At 40.1% G+C, this 22636-nt stretch overlaps 1 protein-coding gene across 1 annotated transcript in view; it reads right to left on the bottom strand.

Moving 5' to 3' along the window:
* Window positions 1-22636, bottom strand: part of PREP (prolyl endopeptidase) — a 162269-nt gene that overhangs the window by 51906 nt on the left and 87727 nt on the right. Inside the window, exons 8-9 of the mRNA XM_026653937.1 lie at window positions 19875-20066; window positions 3636-3833 (exon numbers count right to left, since the gene is read on the bottom strand). Of these exons, the coding sequence (XP_026509722.1) occupies window positions 3636-3833; window positions 19875-20066 (390 nt within the window). The remainder of the gene's footprint in view (window positions 1-3635; window positions 3834-19874; window positions 20067-22636) is intronic.

The raw sequence follows: 22636 nt of genomic DNA, 5'->3' as shown, positions 1-22636 counted from the left end.
AGCATGCTCAATGAAATCAGTGGGATTACTCATATGAGTAAAATTATTCACATGCTTAAGCACATGACCATGATGAAGCTGGTAGACTTAAACTCGTTTTTAAGGGTGTGATTGAGGCAGAGCCGCACTGCCCCTGAGGGAATGGAGGCACTCTGCTCAGGGAAGCAGAAGGCCTTCTGGAACATCCATCGTCCAGTGACAGCATACCTGCTGAAACACCCCTTTGTGGGGAGCACCTCTCTATCCTCTGCACATTTATGGAGTGGGCAGAGCCATGCACCCATTTCCTCTTTACCGAGCCCTTCCCATAGGGGAATACGGAGGAAAAGTCACTGTGCACCTGTGTAAGGGCCAGGCAGGATCTGGCTTTTAGACTGTAATTTCCTTTTCTAGGATCCAATCCTGCAAATACTTAACCATGTGTTTAAACTCTCTGCCCCCATTCTGTTCTCTAAAATTCCTGAGAAAGATACGTTCTTCCCCAATGGTCTCCAAGGTGGTCAGTTGGTAGGAAAGGATAAGGACAGTCTTGTGGCCAAAGAACTGGACTGCAATGCAAGAGATCAGGGTTCAATTCCCAAACTTCCTGTGTGGTCTTGGACAATCACTTTGTCTCTCTGTGCCTTTGTTCCTCAGATGTAAAATTGGGATTATAGGGCTTCTTCTCTCTCACCCTGTGTCTTGTTTATTCATATTGTATGCTCATCAGGACAGAGTCTTAACATACGTTTGTACAGTCCCTATCACAATGGGGCCTCAGACTTTGTTGGGAATCCTAGTGTGATACAAATAAACAATTTCAACAGCCAGCAGTCAATATCCTTAAGATAGGCTTGCAGGACAGAGGATCATTCTGTCAAAATCTGGAAAAAATTCAGGATCAGTGACAAACCTAGGATAGGGCTTTTTCTGATCAAGTGGAGCACTGCCCTTTCAAATTTAGATAAATTAAGATTAAAAAGGAAAACACAGTGTGAGGGTGATGGAGTGAGAGAACAAGATTTAGATTCTGTTTACTGGATTGTATGGAAGTACCAAAACTTACCACTTTTTTTTTTTTCTTTTTTTAAATGATTTCTTCTCTCTAATAGGTACAATACCATCACCATTGAGAGAAACGCTCAGTGTCAGAGTATAAACAGCAGAGGCACTAAGTGCAACTGTAGTAGAGAGCCAGTAAGTGGAACAAAAGTAAGGTCAGCCCAAATTGCCCGTCTATCTGTATACTGACTGACTTGACAACATTGCCAAAAATAAGATGCACATAGCCAGCTTGCAGATTCTCTTGGCTGCTCTCAGCACAGTACATTAATACAAAGTGAGTTTGTATCTAACAAACATTCAGTACTAGATCTCCTTACCTATCAGCAAAGAGGAAATAATATAAGACTTAATTATATCAGATGATTAAGGACAGAAATCTATGATTTAAGTAGCAGTAAGAAAATCTGTTTCTTAACCCAAGTTGCTCCTCAGTGCATCGTACTGTATTAACATGTAGTAGAAGTAGTAAAAAAGCAGGGACCATTTAAACAGCAAGGAGCTCAGAAAAGGAAAAGCAGCAAGAAATCTACCCCCTCCCTTAAATTATATAATTTGCTTACAAAACCCCGAGCTAGCAATATTTCTCTCCTAGTCTCTCTGGCTATTACTATGAACAATTTTGCACCTACTCTGAACCCTTTCATTATACATTGGGACAAAAGGGCTGTTTATTTCACAAGGTAACTCCGGCATCTTGCAGAAATAACTGGACACATGGTTTTGCTTGAAAGAATCTTACAGACCTTTTGGGACTTTTGCTTTTATCAACACTTAGGATGAGTCATTCCATTCTGCACTCATCAGTCTTCCCCATCCTATCCAGCAATTATTTAGTTTACATAGCTAAGCCTTTATGCACAGCCTTGTTCTGCAGTCTGTTGAGGTAACTTCAAGATTTTACTTGCATGATCTTTCTGGTTGAAGCTGGTGGGGTTTTTCCTTTCTGGCTCCACACTCAATTATCAACATTCCCAATACCGCCACTCATGTTGAGAGTATATATTCAGATCAGTACCAATCTGGATACATAGTGTTCCCTGCCTCTCTTTTTATGCTTGAAATTGAGAAAAAAAAACAAACTTATTTTAAGAAAATATTTTATGTTTTGTAGATTAATTTTCTTACTCTAGTGTAAAATGTAGGGAGAATTTGGATGACAAAATGAAAAGGGTACTTTTCAGGGTATTAGGAGTCGGGGAAGCCCACTTTGAAAGTAATCCCATCCAAACAAGCCATGTTCCATCACAGATATTTTGGGTTTTTTTTTTAAATTAAAAGGCCAGTGCATGACTTCCTCCCAGGCTAATGAACACCACTCCCTCCCAAACAACTGCATGCACATTATCGTCTATTGCAGCACATGAATTGTCTGTGTGAAAGTTATACTTCATGGTTAAAATTTGGAATCTATAGCAAGGACCACTTACAGAAAAAATATAGTTTAAGTTTGGAAGCTAAGACCTCCATGATCAGTTTTTAGCCAGTATGTTTGCCTTTAGAATGCATCAGTATTTTTCTAGGGACCTTGGTTCTCCCCCTTCCACCTATTTTACTAATCCAGGAATTAACTTCTGCTTGACTTTTGGGTAATCAAGAAAACTCAGTAACAGAATGTGTGTGGCTGCATGATGTGTTTATCACTCTGAGGACACTGTTAGATTAATTTGTTTGCATAGGGCCTGGTTTACTGAGCACCCATAGCTCTCTTTTCAGTCAATGAGAGTTATGTGTGCTCAATACCTCTGAAAGCCAGGACTCTAGACAGTGACTGGAGGGTCTCCGTAGCACAGTGGAGTGTAGGGCCTGTCACACACAAACTGTTTTTGGAATAAAGTTCTGTGTGGCCAACTGTAAACTGCCACTAGTGAAAGACAATCAGAATGCCACTGAGTGCGCCAATGTATTACTTCAACAAGAACTGCAGAGCAGAAACTGGGATAAATGCAAAATTATGAATTTTAACCGTTTCTCCAGATCCAACTACTTGATATTTTGTTATTCAGAAGAAAGAAGTTTGGGTCAGTAGCACGTCATGGACCATACAAAGTAGAAGCTTGCTCTTCTATATATGATGGGAAAGCACACCCTTGTTTTAGCATCAAACTGTTCATTTTCTGGGATGCACTAATGACCTAATTTTCAGAGACAATTTATTAAGTATCTGTGGGTTGGTCAAAAGGTATTATCTGGCCCACTTTTACATGATCATGCAGCTCTGCTCAAAGCACATTCGTACAGCCTCTAATTGGTGCTATGAAAGCAACACTAATTTCTTCTTTAGGAGGACAGAATGAGCAAGAAGTTGCAATCTTCCATAGAACTCTTTGTAATATTTAGTCATTTCTGAACCCAGATCTCCAACGTATTAACTCACTGTAGATCCATGAGATCCAAGAGTCTTCTCCATTAATATATTTTAAATGCACAGTCCAAACAACTACACACTATTTAGGGGAAAGCACCTTTTTCTATGTCTCTAAAGATCAAACCGAAATTCAATCTCATTATGTGTACAGTACCTCCTAAATTAAAGATCCATTGGGCAGGTACCCTGTAAAAGGGGTAACACCTGAGGAAATAAACAACCTTACCTGGAGATAAAAAGGACATAAACTGATAAAATATTTGTGTGTCCTTTTTTCGGCCACTATATCCCACAATGCTGCCGACTTCCAAAGGAAAAGTCTTGAGATGTGTGCCAGTGGCTAGATCATGAAGTTGTAGAACATTCTTCACATCATGCAGGTAACACAAAACCAGGAAGTTGGACCTAACACAAGCAACCCATTCTGTAAAAGGGGTAAAAGAAAAAAAAGTAAAGTGAAACAAAATCCTGAAACTACTGTGGCAATGAAATAATTAAATATAACTAACCTTAAAAATTGCTTTAAACACACACACAAAACCTCTTATGGCATATATCTGAATAAAATTCTGTAAGCTTCAAAGTTTCCTTGCAGCTGTGAAAATAAACAGTTCTTCAAAATATCAGCAAAAGTTATATATAAATATGAAAGACAAGATGCCAGGAAAGAGCTGTAATATTCATAAGACTTACATTCTAATAAATACTTTTTCAATCCCCTTGCAATTAATGTACACAAACTAAAAGATTTTTCTGTATCAGTGTTTAATGGTTCATGTTGCTATTGTATGTCCAGTGTTTCAAAGCTATATTGACAAAATTTACAATTTTTTCTTCATAAAAGGGTAATCTTTCTGTCAAAAATATATTAGGGAAATTATTTATGGAAGCATACGAGACTGAAAACTAAACCATAGCTTTTGTGCACAAAATTTATGAGAATGAAAAGGCGAACAGCCGTGTACAGTACATTGCATTTTTGTATCTTTTAAAGGATTCAGTAGACTATTCTTATGAATAAGAACTACTCCAATGTGATTAAGGATGCCTAATGGAATCCATGGAGTCCCAAGCTAGTGTTCTGAGAACACTAAAGTTATGAAGTTAAGACAAAGATTATATACTTCTTTTTCAGATGATTAATACTTAATATTGAAAAGTACTAAGCCTTTAAGTATGAACAGAAGCTATTTTGAAGTATACAGATTAAAGGACAAGAGCTAATTTTTAGTTAATGCTGTTACTTTGATATTAGTTAAAATATACCAAGCAACGTTGTTGGAAAAAGAAAAACCTAAGCATTTAGATGCAAAGAAATATAAATATTCACACATCTTCACACTTCATATAATCTCTTAAAATGTACAAGTGTAAAATATTACATTGCAGATTGAAAAAAACAACTTTAACTCTGCCCCTTCCAATGAGTCTAATCATGAACCAGAAATCCTCTTACAACTATCCAGCATACATCACCTACATTTCCAACCTGAGCTACAAACCTTCACAAATCCTCACTGAACTGCAAAATGTAACTAACACACCACACTGCCGTTCATTCACCTTTTATGGAGACATACACAGACTGCTTATATGTACTGGCTTTCAGATTGTAACTTCTCAGAGGCAAGGACGGTCATTTATCATGGTTGTACAGTGCATATCACGAGTACCAACCTGGTTGAGGCCTCTAGATATCATCAGAATATAAAAGCTAATTTCCGAGGAAGCATGTGTGTGTCGTTTCTTTTAATCTAATATAAGGCCAATACAGAGTTTAGGACTTCCCAGATAGGGAAGATAGCTGGGCAGGAGCCGAATTTTCATCCCATGGAAAATTTTGCATTTCTGAAAGAATTTTCACTCTAAATTGGAACAAAATCAGAAATGCAAAATTTTCCACGGGATGGAAATTTTGAAACATTCAGTTTCAGAAGAACCTAAATGGAATTTTCTAACATTTCTGGGCTGATAAGCCTGCAGAATGTTTTGATTTAATTGAATCAGCATTTTCTGACAGAAAACTGGTCTGTCGGAAAATCTTTGACCAGCTCTATCCCTAAGGTACCTGATTCTACCCTACCACGCCCTATCCTGGGAAGCTTATGAGCTCTTTATGGTGCCAGTTTTCCCACATCACATATTATCATGTGGCATTCATCTGGGTACTTGGATGCTCTGCCTTGGCTTACAGATTAGATGTTGCTTGGTGCACACCATTCTTAGTATGTCCTAAAATGCCTGGGGTTTCTCTCATGCCATAGGCTTTAGATCCCTATTAACCACATAACAAGCCTTTCTTTATTAACTTACACATAAGGGAAAAATTCAGCTTATAGAAAACAGCTTCTCGCTAAGTATTTCTGTCATTTAGGAAAAGGGTTACTTAGCTGGCAACCAACTAAAACATTTTCACTTACTCACAGTTGTTCCTTTGCCAAGTCAACTTCCTCAACCAAATTTTGACAAAATGGATACAGAGGTAAAGGATAAGAAAGGAGATGAGGGGAAAATATAAAATAAGTTCTCCTTTCTCTTGCCAGGTGATAAGTGGATAACAATTCTTGTCTTCTTCGGGCCAAAACTGTGGCTTCTTTCCCTGGCAGGAAGAGAACCTGGTCCATTTGGGTCAGGTTGGAGGGCTGGATCACAGCCAAGATCCAATTGTTGGACAAAGTTTTCTCCTGGCTGCAAGAAACTGCAGATGCCATTAAATGAGCAGACAAAGACTAGACCTAGAATTGCCTAAGGGTATGTTGTTACACTAAGTAACATCATGACCAATAGTTTTTGCACCTACAGTAGAACCTCAGAGTTAAGAGTTACGAACTGACCAGTCAACCACACACCTCATTTGGAACTGGAAGTACGCAATCAGATAGCAGCAGAGACAAAAAAACAAACGCAAATACAATACAATACTGTGTTAAACATAAACTAGTAGGAAAAAAAAAAGGGAAAGCAGCATTTTTCTTCTGCATGTTATAGTTTCAAAGCTGTATTAAGTCAATGTTCAGTTGTAAACTTTTGAAAGAACAGCCATAACTTTTTGTTCAGAGTTGCGAACATTTCATAGTTATGGACAACCTCCATTCCCAAGGTGTTTGTAACTCTGAGATTCTACTGTATAACTAGAAACAGAAAAAGAAAATCAACACAGAAACAAAGCAAGCAAAACAAAACTGACCAAAATATGACAAAGACCCATCTTACAGGTTGCCCTGGGTTTTAAACTCTCTATGGGAATTCAGGGTTTCCCCAACAGTCTTTTTAAACCAACTAGAGCAAAGCTGAACACAGACTAAAAACATGTTTGCACATCCAATTTTCAGAACAAAAGTTCCAGGATATGTTATGTTCTTCCTCGTCATCATAATTTTAGATAAGGATAACAAACTCTCAGAATTGTAGGTCAAAACTAATTTGTCCATAAAGCCTTAACTTCTTTAACTGTTTCTTTTCCTTATATAGGTCAGATCTGTCCTTCCACTGTTGTGACACCCTGGCTTCTGCTCACCTTTGAATCCTAATGACCATACAGAGTCATCACCTTCCCCTCACCCTCTTTCCTGAAGGGCCAATGAAAATTTGACACTAGTTTAAATTTTTAGTTATGTTATTTTAAACATTACATATGCAACTCAAGCGATTGACCCATTTTCTTCAGATTTTTGGGGAAAAAATTCTCCTGTTCTTTTAACGTAAACCTGGCAACTTTCAGGCCAAACCCAAACCCAGACACTTTATACTGGAATACTAACTGGAATTTTAATCATGGAGCCATGACCTGGTATAATAAGATACTGTAATAGATAAGTATGGCACTCTTTATAAAATAGTAGTTGCTATGTAATCATTGCTATGGTGTGGAATAAATCTTATACGTGAGGACGGATAAAGAAATATAGTTTTACATTTTAATTTCTTACATCTTATTATGCATTTCAAGTTATAACATCATACCTAGCTCTAACTAAAATAAGAAATTTGACATTATTATTACATAGCCTCTTTTTATATGGTTCCTATGTACAATAGGCAGTTTGAATAAAACTGTAGAATCTGCAAGATGCCAAAGTTCAAGTTGGTTTTAGTTCATTTTAGAACTTTGGTTTATTAATAAAAATATGAACAAGAAAAAAGCATACATGCAATAATGGCAATATTCTACTTCTGGCAACACAAGTAATTGTCAGGCAATACAAATATGGGCTGCGGAAGTGCAATTTGTGTTCCTAGTAGACAACGTACTTCTATAACTAGAAAATTCTCAAATTTTATATTAAAAATGTTCTGCATCTTAAATCTGTATAAGATGATATATAAAGAGCTACACAGATTAATCTCAGAATTGGGTACAACCCATAACATGCATGCAAAAATATTTATTTAGTCTTTTCTTTATGAAAATACTCACTCCCCATCAAAAATATCAAGCGAAAGCTCTCCATTTTAAAATACAGTTGTGACAATCACTGATTCCTCACTGATTAGTTGGCTACACAATGTAATTTGATGGATCCTTTCAATACAGGTTAAAATTAATTAGATTTTTCACTTCCACCAAATTTCCCTTTTAAGAGCAGGGGAGGGAGGGATAGCTCAGTGGCTTGAGCATTGGCCTGCTAAACCCAGGGTTGTGAGTTCAATCCTTGAGGGGGCCATTTAGGGATCTGGGGGAAAAAATCTGTCTGGGGATTGGTCCTGCTTTGAGCAGGGGGTTGCACTAGATGACCTCCTGAGGTCCCTTCCAAACCTGACATTCTAGGATTTCAATTTTTTCAGGGCAAACGCATCTAATTTCCACTGATGCCTCTTACAAATACTGTGGAGCATGCTTTGAAGGTGGTGATATTAGCTCTTATTCACCCCTTTAGTACATTATGTGGTTATAAATAATCTCCACAAGGTGGAGAAAACAGATGACAAGATAAGGGGGGAGGGAAAGAGTATTTTCAAAAGTGCCTGAGGAGCACAAGTCCCATGGAAGGTCAACTGGACTTATACTCATAAATGCATAGGGCACTTTTGAAAGTCTCCCCCATAATGTATTTACAGAAAATAAATACTAGTATGGGCTATACAGGTACAGAAAGAGAAAAAAATTGAACCAGACTTAAAAGAACAGTAAAGAGCCTACATCTAAGTGAAGTGCTAAATTATCAAACTAAAATAATGCTGAATTATTAATAATAACCATTTCTCTATATAAAACCATGAACTGAATTTCTCTGTACCCTAATCTCTGTTTTGAGAATTGGAGACACAAGACACTATTGTACTTTGTAGTCAAGCCCACAACCTCACCTCCTTTGCTGACACTCCAAGCACGTATCCAGAATGCTTTAACTGGTTTCTTTCCACCTCAAGGAAACTTCTAGAGTCTAGACTGTATATCCAGAAAGTTTCCTTCTTAACCACTATGTAGCCATCATAATATTCTCTGGCACATATTTATTAACATTCACACAAACTACTGTATATGTTACAGCTAAAAGAAAAAGATGATGCCCGTTATGGACTTCTTAAACAAACCCATACAAACCACATTTTATAACGCTGGTGCAAATGGTTAAAGAACTGAATTTGCTGTTATGATACTGAATGCTGTTTTCCTTGGATGAAATTCTCCCAAAGTGCCAAGTTGTGTTTTCAAGGCCCCCCGGCCCACTTTGGGGGTGGGAATGGTTACACAAGGTGAGGGGACTACTGGAGGTGAGCTGTAAGAATGGCTACACAATATTAAATTCTGCAGAGACAGTGACTCAAAGCCACTACAGAGAGCACAGAGGAGCTGTGTTGCAACTCTACACACTGCCTGTACATTGGGGTTTGTGTGGATTTTGTTACAACCAATCTACAAGGGGTTTTCAGCACTGAGCTGTTTTTTTCTAGGCTTTGGAGAGAGGCTTAGAGTACAATTTTAGTCATGAATAATGCCTGGGAGCTCAGAAATGTGTCAACAGTTCCAGTTTAGGAGAGATTGTCCAGACCATATTTGTATAAATACGTGTTAATATAAAAAAAAAAAAAAAAAAAAAAGAGTCCCTTTAGTACAATGGATTTCACTGGGGTCAAGGATGTGTCTCTGTTCCACCAACAAAATTTCCCTCCTAATAATTTTAATATGGTTTTAGGTGCAGTATGTTGAATTCCTTCATGTCAAAAATCCATCCTGAAAACTTAAGGTACTGAAATTAGTGCTGACCCTTTATTTTTGCAGTGCTAGACACATCATGTCAAGCAATCCAACTGTACAGATGCATATTGACATTCTTATGCTGGAACACTGATGGAGGAGAAAAGAGAACCAAAATGAAGACAAGATCCATGTGCAAATAATTCCTAAGAGGAAACATCAAACTCGCTTCCTGAGCAAGCACATGTGTCAACCCCATTAATAAGGGGAACATTTTGATGGAGCTTCAAAGCTTGAGTTCAAAGACAGCTGCTCATGTGCAATTTTCCTTTCTTCTGCCATGTGAGTTAGTCCACATTTCAGAGTAACAGTCATGTTTGTAGAACTCATAGAAAATAACACTTTCCCCCACTACAATAAACCTAGAGTTATTTATGTGTAGGAAGACCTGCAAAGACAATATTAACAGTTTACAGAATAAAGCATTACTCAATTGTAGATTTATATTATAAGTGGCCCTATCTAACAAACACATAAAAAGGAGGCAAAGGACACCCTAAAATAAGATCCCAACACATTTCAGGTCAGTTGCAAAACTCCCACTGGCTTCAACAAGGCTAGGATTGTACACCTCCTCTCAGACAACCCATATTGCCATACACGTGTGAGTAGGGTGACCAGACAGCAAGTGTGAAAAAATAAAAAAAAGACGCAAAAATCAGGACTGTCCCTATAAAATCGGGACACCTGGTCACCCTATGTGTGAGAGAGGAAAAAAGTGCAAAGTTGTTCTGAAGCTGCAAACATTGGGGAACTAAGCCTCTCAAGAAACCCAGGGCTATGCCTTGCTCAATCATGACTGGTGCGGGTTTGCCACAGTATCTTTTGAGAAAAAAGCCATGACGGACCTGTGGTAGCCCTGGTCATGAAAAGTCAGACAAAGATTTCAGTCAAAGATGTGCTTCTGGACTAGAACATCTCCTGTCTGTGGCTCATGGACTGTCTCTTGGTCTGAGCATGCTCTGGTTGTGTGAGCATCTCAAAGGCAGCTCAGAGTTGTTGCTAGGAAACTCTGGGGATAAGCCACACCCCCAGCTACTAAATGGTTTCTACTACAAGCTCACCAATCTGGTCCTTTGGGTAGCTGCCAATTCCCTGCTCCCGACTAGCCTTCTGTGCAATTCACAGTGTATTTTCTTAAGGCTCTAAACAAAGTTTGTGCAACTGTTCCTCAAGAATATTCATGCATCCATTCACTCACCCACTTTCAATTTGCATGCAAAACTCTCCAGCGTAAAAAGTCATGGATATTTTTAAAGACAACATGAAAGTAATGGAATGCATAAGTCTCCTGATAGTTGGAATAAACATATAGTTATTACTCACAGAGATAACAATCCCTTCTCATCAGGATCAACAATTTTGTGATCCTGATTCCAAAGTTTGATTTTGCTCTCTGACCTAGTTTTGCTATAATCTTACTTTTATTGGAATATATTTGATTATAGAGTTTTTAGTTTTCAGATCTTGTCTCTCCATTGCAATGCATTATATACTTAAAAGCATTGAACAAGTAAGCTCTGCAATAATGTACAAACTTTTTTACACATTGCACTTAAGTTTTATATTGATTGGGCAATGCCCAGAGGTTTGGAAGGGTGCTTTATAGTGAATTTAAATAAAAAATGCAATTAGAAATCTGTGTTATACCAACAGCAAAATAATGACAGAAAGGTTATTTTATTACCAAACTTTGCCATAAAAAAAGATGCTTACAGGGCAAGGCTTAGGTATTTATAATGTTAGCAGGCTCCAAATCTGAAGCTTTAAACTGAGAAAAAAAGTGATAAGATAAATAACATTTTGCACTTGTATATAACCTTCTACATGAGGGAATAAAAGTACTTTAAAATACTGAATTAAAGCTTACAAGACCTTGTGAGGTAGGGAAGTGTTGCTATTCTCATTTGGAGAGGGGAAATTGAGGCACAAAGCTGTTAACTGAGTTGCTTAAGGTCACTTAAGTCTGTGACAGCCAGGAACATAACTCATCTTTGAGTCCTAAGTCTTAAATTACTACATAAAAATAGCACCTTTTTACTCAATAGACCCATTCAATATTTCTATTCAGAGTCTGTCAGAGTTATAGGGTAGCTCAGGAGTGGGCAAACTTTTTGGCCCGAAAGCCACATCTGGGTATAGAAATTGTATGGCGCGCCATGAATGCTCATGAAATTGGGGTTCGGGTGTGAGAGGGGGTGAGGGCTCTGGCTGGGGATGCCGGCTCTCGGGTGGGGTATTCAGGATGTGGGAGGAGGCTCCAGGCTGGGGCAGGGGATGCATGGGTTGAGGGCTCCGGCTGGGGGTGCGGGTTCTGGGGTAGGGCTGGGGATGAGGAGTTTGGGGTGAAGGAGGGTGCTCTGGGCTGGGATCGAGGAGTTCGGAGGGCGGGAGGGGGATTGGGCCTGGGGCAGGGGGTTAGGGTGCGGGGGCGGGGTAGCTCAGGGGTGCAGGCTCCAGGCAGGCTCCCAGAAGCAGCGGCATGTCCACCCTCCGGCTCCTACGCAGAGGCGCAGCCAGGTGGCTGAGCTGCATGCTGCCCCGTCCGTAGGTGCTGCCCCTGTAGCTCCCATTGGCCATGGTTCCCAGCCAATGGGAGCTGCAGGGGTGGCGCTTGGGCCGGGGGCAGTGTGCAGAGCCCCCTGGCTGCCCCTACATGTAGGAGCTGGAGGGGAGACATGCCGCTGTGTCTGGGAGCCGCGTGGAGCAGCCCCAGACCCTGCTCCCCAGCTGAAGCGGGGCAAGCCCCAGACCCCACTCCCGAACGGGAGCTTGAGGGCTGAATTAAAATGGCTGGCGGGCCAGATCTGGCCCGCAGGCTGTAGTTTGCCCTACCCTGGACTCGCTGCACCTCTGTCCCCTCTCTAGTTTCCCAGATTGCAGCCCCACAGGTATCAGGCCCCATGACTTTTATCTCTCTTTGAGGTGGAACCATGCAATTCTTCCACTTTTAGACCAGGTGCTGGGCTACAGTATCCTGTGTGCTGACTGTGTTTGTCCACCAACTCTGAGTGAGTCTGGTCCTTACCTTCAGGAATCTGCAACCAGTAGATTACAATGACTCAAAACAGCCTTCTTAAAACAAAAGTATTGTTTATCTAATGATAGGAACTAAGCATACATAAGAGAATAAGGCTTTTTAAAACAGCAAAAGGCCTGTCTTATCCCACAGCTTATGTCTTGCCCCAGACCCCTAACCTTTGGAGAGATGGTCTCCCCCAAAATTTGTCTATGTCTCACTCTTAACCGTTCCAGGATGCTTTGAACTCCTCCTTCCCCCAAAGACTGAGTAACTCCGCGGGAGACATGGTTGGCAAGCCTAGCAAGGGGTCAAACCAGGGCACCAATGTGAACAGCTCTTGCACAGTCTCAAGTGTTTGCTGTGAAGGGTATATCAGGAACCCCCTTTGCCTTTCTGGGGACATTTCCTGACAGTCCTGCTATTGAATTAACTCAATATATGCATACAATAAACACCACAATCCCAGGTCAAGATATAAATTTAGAAATCATTACAGCTAACTCCAAACTCAGAGTCCTATCTATTCATTTTAAATGACTGCTCTTTATTCTTGGTACCCCTGCAAAGCCAATATATCGATCTATGACTGAATGAACAGAGGGAACAGAGGGCTCTATTCTTCTATATTATAATTATATTATTATAGTTTGTGCATTACCAAAATAATTCTTTACTTAGTTTCAATCAGTTACACCTGAATAGAATTGCCAACTTTCTAATGGCTTGTAACCGGACCCCTGAGGCCCTGCCCCTTCGCCACCTCCTCCCGCAAGGCCCTGCCCTTTCTCTGCTTCTTCCCCCAAGGTCCCACCCCTTCTCCACCTCTTCCCCCAAGGCTCCACCTCTTCCCCCAAGGCTCCACCCCCATCAGTCACTCCTCTCCCCACCTTCCCCCATTGCTTGCTGGATCATCTCAAGGAGCCTATCTGCAGGTAGGAGGTGGCCCCGGCTGAGCTGGGACTGGTGCGGGTTAATGACCTGGCACCTCCAATGACCCTGCAGTAGCCTGACTTTTGGTTTGGGTGCCATTTAGGGTTGCCAGGTCCCCTAAATGCCTGGACTTTCCCATCGAAAACCTGGCACCTGGCAATCCTAAATGGTATCCGGACACAGAAGCCAAAAAATGGACTGTCCGGTTTAAAACACAGATGGGTGGCAACCCTACATCTGAAGCCAGCAGTATCACATAGATGTAACTGAGGGCCTAATCTCCCTTTATTCATAGTGAAGATGCACATGATGGAATGAATCTTGCTTTTCTCTCACAGTGCATGGTGAATTTCTGCAAGGCGATCAGTAAAGGGGAAGAGGGAGAAACAAAACAATAAAACAACCACCATTGTTTCACCTGTAAACGAGCACATCTGATTCAGTATCACTGGCAAATAATAAAACATGGAGCCCTATGGAACTGTTTTTAAAGTAACTCTACTCTCTCTTTTGAGTTGCAATGTATAACTACTTTGGAAGTTTACTAAAATCTGTTTCTTACAGCCTTTGCTTAGGGGCCAGTAATTGGGCCCCAGGCGAGCTCCAAAAGGGAGGAATCCTCCTCCGCACATTCCAGAGAGGAAGTGAAGCCATTTCACAACTTGTGCTCCGGACTAAGGGTTGAAATACATTCCGTGGCTTTATTGTCTACTCTCCTTTTCTCCACTGCTGGAGAAATGCCAAAGGCCTAGGCAGCGTGACTCTTTCCTCCAACAATCCCCTGTATGACAGGTGCAGGGAGGCCCTATGAGCACAGCTAAATTCAACAGGATTTTGACAAAAATCAAGAATATCGCCCTAGGAAAATGAACAATACTTTGTCAAAAGGATAGCGTGAAACTCCTGCAGTCAAGCATTCAGGGGGGGAAATTAGTGATATGTAGTGTCTAGAGAAGAAAAAAATCATTTCAACCGGTGAAAATTCGTATTTTTACCTTTCCCCCATGTCTCACTATACCATTGCCAGTCCCCAGCAGTAAAAATCTAGCATAACCTGCTTCAATGGCATATTCTATCTTCCTATCTGTTCTTACAGTACCTATCATAATGGGGTCATGATCCTGCATAGGGCCTTTGGGAGCTATCACAATATATTTGAAAATATGCACACAAAAAAATACTTTTGGAGGTGGCCACACTGGTGGCAAGGGAACATTAATTCCTCCCCCCCCCAAATATAGAAGACACCAAACTGAAGGATGTATGGCCTTGGGGGGGGGGGGGGGGAAGAGGCAGTGTAGGGGTGGGGCCCTGAGGGAAGAGGCGGGGAAAGAGGTGGGACCTCATGGGTCCAGTTACCAGCCATCCTGAGGGAGATAATCTAAACTTCATACTGAACTCACCTTGCTGTGCTTAAACAAGCTCTGTGGTCAGGAGCGCCGCAAGCTTTTCCGCCGCCCTAGGCGGCGGAAGGTCCCGCCCCAAAATGCCGCCCCCCCACAGAGGCGGCAGAAGGTCCCGCCGCAGAAATACTGCCGCGGTCGCCAGCCCCCAAATTGCAGCGCCCTAGGCGACCGCCTAGGTCGCCTAATGGGTTGCGCCGGCCCTGTCTGTGGTATGCAAGATCTCACATTGTTCCGAGATCCCTCTGATGAATGACCTCTGCACACTTAATACTGCCTTTATCTTTTAAACTTGCACTTTAATATTAATTCACAAATATTTGCCAAGGTTTATACTCTCTGAGAATTAAATGTAATACAACACAAATGCTTTCCAGTTGGGGGAGCATGGGTGGGAATGCATCTCATAGCAAATGCAGATGTCCTGGGGCCCTTACTTAACTATTTTCATTTTAAAATGGTTGTCATTTGTTTTTTTCCCCTTCGTTCACTGATTAGAGTTCTAAATTTATCTTTACTTTGTGTGAAGTGCCTACTGAGAATTAAGTAAACCTTGACAGTGCTCACTGTTTGGGAGAGACTGACTCAAAATAAGAATGCAAATGAATAATTCTTTACGCTCTGTGCTTTTAAACATCTGTCATATTTACAACCCCATATTATCGGAATACATTTGTTTTTTCAAAGTTTTATGGAACTCGTAATGCAGAACTGGGTTCTCAAACACAAGTTAAAGCCCACGGCCAACTGTACCTGGAGGACTGGGTCAGTAAAGCCAAATTAAATTAAATTCACTCATCTCTTGGTATGTGTATTTTTTTGTTAGTTAGGCTTTAGCTGCACTACAAATGCAGTAGGACATATTACTTTATACTCTGTGGAAAAATTTTACCACTGGAGAACACTGGCAGAGTTTCATATTTATTAATCCTGACTCACAAAATCTACTTCCATTATAATGTGGTGGTTGTTTTTATGAAATTCAGACTATGTTCATATCCAGAAAAGGAGAAGATATGGCTAACAAGTAGATCATGGAAATGTAGCAGAATTTTGAGTTACAGATTTCCATATTCCATTCTAAGCAAGAAAAACATTTGTGACTTTGAGCAATAGTTGCTAAAATGTTTGTGATTTCCAATACTGTTAATTATATCTGGGTACATAATCACTATTATATACAACCAATTGGACAAGCAGACCCCTCACAACCTCTTAAAGCTCATTATCAGAAGCAAGCTCCCCACAAACCAGGAGTCTGGACAAACCAACTCAAAGTGGCACCCTGACAGAACAACAGATGCAAAACCACATATCTCCACTGCTACAACGAGCAACCCCCCCCACCAACACACCTTTCAAGCTCCATGGATCCTACACTTGCCTACCACAACATCTGGTGTACCTCATCCAGTGCACTAAATGCCCTGATAACAACGATGTGGGTGAAACTAGGCAATACCTAGGCTCTTGAATGAACTAACACAGGAAAATGAAAAAAAGACAAACACGCTATCACCTATTACTTTTCACTAAGCGGTCACACTACATCTGACCAATCAACTCTCATCCTCAAAGGAAACCTGCACAACACTCTCAAAAGACAAGCCTGGAAACTTAAATTCATTACTCTTCTAGACACTAAAAATCATAGATTGAACAGAGACACTGGATTTATGGCTTATTACAACAATCTGTAACCCACTAAACCCCTCTTTATGTTCTATGGCTGCAGAGGTGTTAACAGGCCACTCTACCTTGAATGGTCCCTTACAATATGTGCTAACTACTTATGCTAAACAATCTGCTGTGGCGCTGTGAGTACCTTTCCCAGACCGGAAGAAGAGCTCCGTTTGGCTCAAAAGCTCATTTCTCTCACCAAAAGAAGTTGGCCCAATAAAAGATATTGCCTCACTCACCTTGTCTCTCTAAGCAGCAAATACTCATTTAACCTTTGAATTCTTATAGTCATAGCTTTTGTAGGAGGCGTTTTATTACTGTGTCATCTTCGTAACAAATAAAATCAAATTCACTTGACTCTAAGGCTTTCATGGCAATAAATTATTAAGTGCCTTCTGCTATAATTGTGTCTTTCCAAACCAAATCTTGGAAGGATTAAAGCAATATGACATAATGGCAGGCTGGTCTTTCTTCACTACAATAGCTTGCTCTTTAGGAATGAAGGATTCTGGTTTAATCAGCTGCAATCTAGTGTTATTTTCTTTTATTCAGAGCTATGTCTCAAGATTGTTACAAGCACTCATGGTTCCTTTGGCACAGAGGAATGCAGCCCTTTAATTTACAGGTGCCATCATATTTTATCAAACTGTTTTAGATTATTTCATTTTAGTGTTGGCTTTAATATATATTTAATCCCCATTATCTAATGAAGCCACTCACCCATTGTAACAATTATTTTACATAGCTATCTCTATAAAGCTAAATATAGAGTACATGCAGGGCTTAAATTCTCAGAGTATTTCTTGGAGCCTCCTACACTCCCAACATGCTAGAAAAACTCCAGGGGGATTGAAAATATTTACCGGCACTCCGCTCTGGACATTGCATATTATTGTGTATTGCTGCTCTGCATGTAGGTATAGTGAAATTTTGATTATCCAGACCACAGTCACCCGAAACTTTCAGTTCACTGCAGGTCGGATATGTCCACTGATGTTTGGGTTGAAGGGTTTGAGCAATTTTTTAGTTTCTAATGGCCACTGCCTTCAGTACTCTCATTTATCTGAACCTTTGGTTATCTAAATGAAGTCCTAGTTCCATTTGAATACTCAAGATTGCCAAATATAATCCCTTAAAGATGTTTTTGATGCATTAAAAAAATTATTATATGAATATACACACATACTCAATTTGACTTTGCTTATAGAATAGAAAAGCTGAAGCAGAAATCTGCTGTGAAATAACCCCTCATGTGCTAAAACTAAACATCAAAGTAGAGCACAGGATTTTCATTTCAGAAAAGTAGTAACAAAATTTATTAGTGCCAAGATCAATAGCATTTGGGCACTGTCAGACTTTTAGCTATATATTTAACTCAAACCCATGTTTTACATTGCTGTTACCTATGACTTAAATACAGCTTCAGAGATTGATGAATAGTTAACAGATGACCAGAATGGAAGATAATTTGTCACTTTAACTATTATTTATTATACATATAGCACTGAAAATGTACTCCACACTGCACAAGTAAAAGATGAAGGAGCTCCCTGCATCAAAGAGCTTACAATCTAAAATAGAGACCTAGAGGGCTCAATATTCGAGTATAACCAAGCTGTGCTTGCCACCTTTGCAACCCCAAAACCTTGCGACAGCCAAAGGCCCATTTGACTTTGAGCATAACTTGGAATAGCATAGTCCAGTCATGCTCCATTCCCCCCCAAAATAATCCCTGTACCAGGGATAGAGATAGGAAACGGTGGTGTAGAGCTGGCTAAGGTGGTTCTATGCCAGATAGGGATTCCTCATGCTGGGGGATTTCTCAGCTGCCAATTTAAAGCAGCTTTACAGCCCTTTTGTGGCACATAGAACCCAGGGTACGGCGAGAATGTGGCCCAGAGACTGCTGGATACACTGGGAAATCCAAAGGAGGGAATCATCCATAGAGTTCTTAAAACATTATTCTCATGAACTCACAGCTTCTGGATGTCATGGAAGAAGTGATCTAACAATGTTTTGGAAGAGAAGAGAGCGGAGGCTGTGTTAGCTGGGATACAGCAGTCACTTTGTAAGTATACTCTATTATTTCATCACCAATGTAAAAAGCTATGCACAGGAAAATTTCCACAGAATCAGTGAGGGGATTTGAACAAAAAAAACCCAAAACTGGTAAACAAATGTGTAGTTTTCAAACAGCCATTATTATGCAAGTCAGGTATAATTACACAATGTACTGTAGGAGCATGGAGCACCTAAATGTATTAAACTTTGAAACACTGGGACAAAGATGCATCAGGATAGGCTTTTCTACAATATCTACAATTAATTCACGCACATAAATACTAAAAATTTCCCAAAATGAGTGAGTTAGTGCAAAGTTCTGGAATTTATTGTACTGCATCTTTATTTTAATTAATTCAAAATCAGAAGGTCCTGCTTTCACTTTTCCTTAAAAAACAAAATTCAAAACATCAAATACTCTACCCACCTCTTTTATGCCATCAAATCTTGCCTTTCAGCACTCCCAGTTCCTGTCAGCTCAAGAACGACTGATCAAACCTGTGTCTCAAAGTCTGATCCCCCGGCTTATAGTGTACCATACCACTGCTAAGCTAGCTCTTATTTTTGTCTGCTTTCAGGGCCCCAGTTAACATAAGAAACATAAGAACATAAGAACGGCCGTACAGGGTCAGACCAAAGGTCCATCTAGCCCAGTATCCTGTCTACCAACAGTGGTCAATGCCAGGTGCCCCAGAGGGAGTGAAGCTAATAGGTAATGATCAAGTGATCTCTCTCCTGCCATCCATCTCCACCCTCTGACAAACAGAGTCTAGGGACACCATTCCTTACCCATCCTGGCTAATAGCCATTAATGGACTTAACCTCCATGAACATATCTGAGTGCCTGACAAATGTTAAATCAATCTCCACAAAGCCCCAAGAAATGGGGATAAAATTAGCCTCATTTTATAGATAGTGAAGTGAGGCACAAAGAAACAAGCAATTTGAGCAAGGTCACACAGGAAGTCTGCAACAAATGTAGGAACTGAACCTACATCTCTCAAGTCTCAGTCTGGTGCCTTAACCAAAGTTATCCTTCAACTCAAAAGAATCCCTACAAATGTAAATAGGAAAAAAAAGGGGTCTAAAAGACAAGCCCTTTTCAAAAACTAGCAGACTGAGTTGGAAAAAAACAAAACAGGACATCTTTCACTTGGTTTATATTCTTACCTAGAACGTCTCTCTCATGCTCAGGGACAAGCACTTTCCATTTGGATTCATCTGAATCACTGAAGTCAATATTGATTAATCGATAATTTGGAGCATGGAGGTTTGTCTTGAAAGTGAACACCATTCCCTCATTGGTGACATAGTCATACTCGCCATCAAAGTTGTCTATCAGCTTCACCCATTGAAGAATTCCTAAGAGCAAACAAATCATTCATATTAATTCCTTACTCTTTAAACAAGAAACATTTTATTTTAATACTTTACAATAAAGTTCTTCTGACTGCACCGTAGCTTCTTCCTCCTTCTGCAATAATGACTGTATTAGTTATTCCTGCATATAATCGCAAACAAGCCTTGTGGTGAATACTTAATGAATAGCAGCAGCGATCTTACCAATTCAGAAATGAAATTCCAACACATTGTTACTTTACAGCATTTGGTACTTACCCAAAGGAAGATCAGACATCAATATTAATTAAAAAGTAATTTTTAAGTTTGTGTGGCATGAATCTTTGATTTTCCTAGGAACTTTTGAAAATGCTTCATTGGGTAAAATGAGGGCAGTTTGCTTTTAAATCTGAATTGGCTTGATTTTGTCACTTTATATCACAACCTTAAAATTGAATAAATTTGGGGATGGGAACAGACTGTATGACAAATTCCAATACTTTTCCTCTTACATTTTACTATGTTTATATAGGTATATAGGACTCTAGAAAGAAAAGAAGGCAAGAATAAACCAGATATACAATACTTATGCTATGTCCAGAACCTAACCAATCAATTAAACTTCTTAGATGCAGCATCTGCCATGCTGAAAATCAGGTTCCTTATTAAAGTAGAGGATACAAGAACATCACCACCAATTGCCTGCTTGGAGGATTCAAAAACATCCAAAAGAACTGAGGCTTGATTCTATGCTATCCAGGACAGAGACTGTCACAGTTTTAAAGGCATGAAGGGAGCATTGTGATCATGTACTCTGACCTCCTATTTGCACAGACCACAGAACTTCCCCAAAATAATTTCTAGAGTATAACTTTTAGAAAAAAACCCCTAATATTGACCTACTATTGTCAGTGATGGAGAATCCACCACAGCCCTTAGCAAACTGTTCCAATGGTTAATTACTTTCAGTTAAAAATTTACACCTTATTTCCAGTCTGAATTTGTCTAGCTCAACTTCCAGCCACTGGATTGTGTTAGAATTTCTCAGCTAGACCGAAGAACCCATTATTAAATATTTTGTTCTGCATGTAGGTACTTGCAGACCTAGCCTTTTCTTTGTTAAGCAAAATAGATAACCCATATGTGTAGGTTAAGTTGATATACAACACGGATCTGCAACCTTTGGCACTCGGCCTGCCAGGGTAAGCACCCTGGCGGGCCAGGCTGGTTTGTTTACCTGCCGCATCCGCAGGTTCGGCCGATCGCAGCTCCCACTGGCTGCGGTTCGCCGCTCCAGGCCAATGGGGGCGGCGGGAAGTGACGGCCAGCACATCCCTTGGCCCACGCTGCTTCCCACAGCCCCCATTGGCCTGGAGCGGCGAACCACAGCCAGTGGGAGCCACGATCAGCCAAACCTGCGGACGTGGCTGGTAAACAAACCTGCCCGGCCCACCAGGGTGCTTACCCTGGGCGAGCCGTGTGCCAAAAGTTGCCGATCCCTGATATACAATGTACCGGCTCCATAAAACACCACATCAATTTATTTTTAAATCACCCCCCATTCAGTAATATGAACTGAAATAATGCAAGAAAAGTAGAGATTATAATTGAGCTTTAATTGCTGCAAGTAAAAAAACCAAAACAATCACTAAGAGAGCTATTGGGTGGCTCAGGCCACTTTAACACCATTTAATGTAATAAGTTAGTTTATCAGAGACTTCTAATGCAACAATAAAGCTAACTTTTCTTAATTGCCATTTTGGTTTGAGAAACCTTCCTCTTCTTTACATGAAAGGTGATCTATGCACCAACTAAATCTATTTATATAACAGCAATACAAATTTTTTTTTTATCATTTACTTTTAACTTATATTAAATAATTTATAGTGAAATGAAGGCCGCTTGCGAATTGCATATTGGATGAGACCTGCGTTCTATCCAATTCGGTATTCTGTCTCTGACAGTGGCCAGCACCATGTGGAAAAATCCTGTCTCCAATGAAGTCAATTGGAGTTTTGACATTGACTTCAATGGAGCCAACAGTTTACCCCAGATGCATAAAAGGATGGTGCAGGTATGATGATATGGGATAATGTGTGTTTTATTAAAGCTTTATGATAATAGTTGGGGCTTGTTTTAAGGCTTGATGCCTGAGGTTTAATATCCCTTCCAAAATGTTTGTTATAATAGTTAATAATAATTCTATTCTTGCTATCCATACAAATGTCCATTTTCTCTTTAAATCTTGCTAAAATTTGGCCTCAGTTACATCTTGTAGCAAAGAGTTCCACAATCTAATTATTACTAGTTTTGAATTTTCCATATTTCAGTTTTATTGAATGGCACATTGTTCTTACCAGTATGTTATGAGATGCAGACAACAGGAGCTCCTGATCTACCTTCTCTAGATCGTTCATTAGTTCATATACTTTATCATGTTCCCCTTTATTAATTTCCTTTCTAAAATAAATAATCCCAGTCTTTTCTATCTCTTCATATGAACGTTTTTCCATGCCCCTTACCATTTTCCTTGCTCTTCTCTGAACCCCCTTCTGTTCTGTAATGTCCTTTCAGAGACAAAATTCATGAGGTTA

Source organism: Terrapene carolina, unplaced genomic scaffold, assembly GCF_002925995.2.
Source record: "Terrapene carolina triunguis isolate 2854851 unplaced genomic scaffold, T_m_triunguis-2.0 Scaffold42, whole genome shotgun sequence".
NCBI lineage: Eukaryota > Metazoa > Chordata > Testudines > Emydidae > Terrapene > Terrapene triunguis.
The sequence above is the reverse complement of the archived record's forward strand: the minus strand, read 5'-3'. Positions and strand labels throughout refer to the sequence as shown.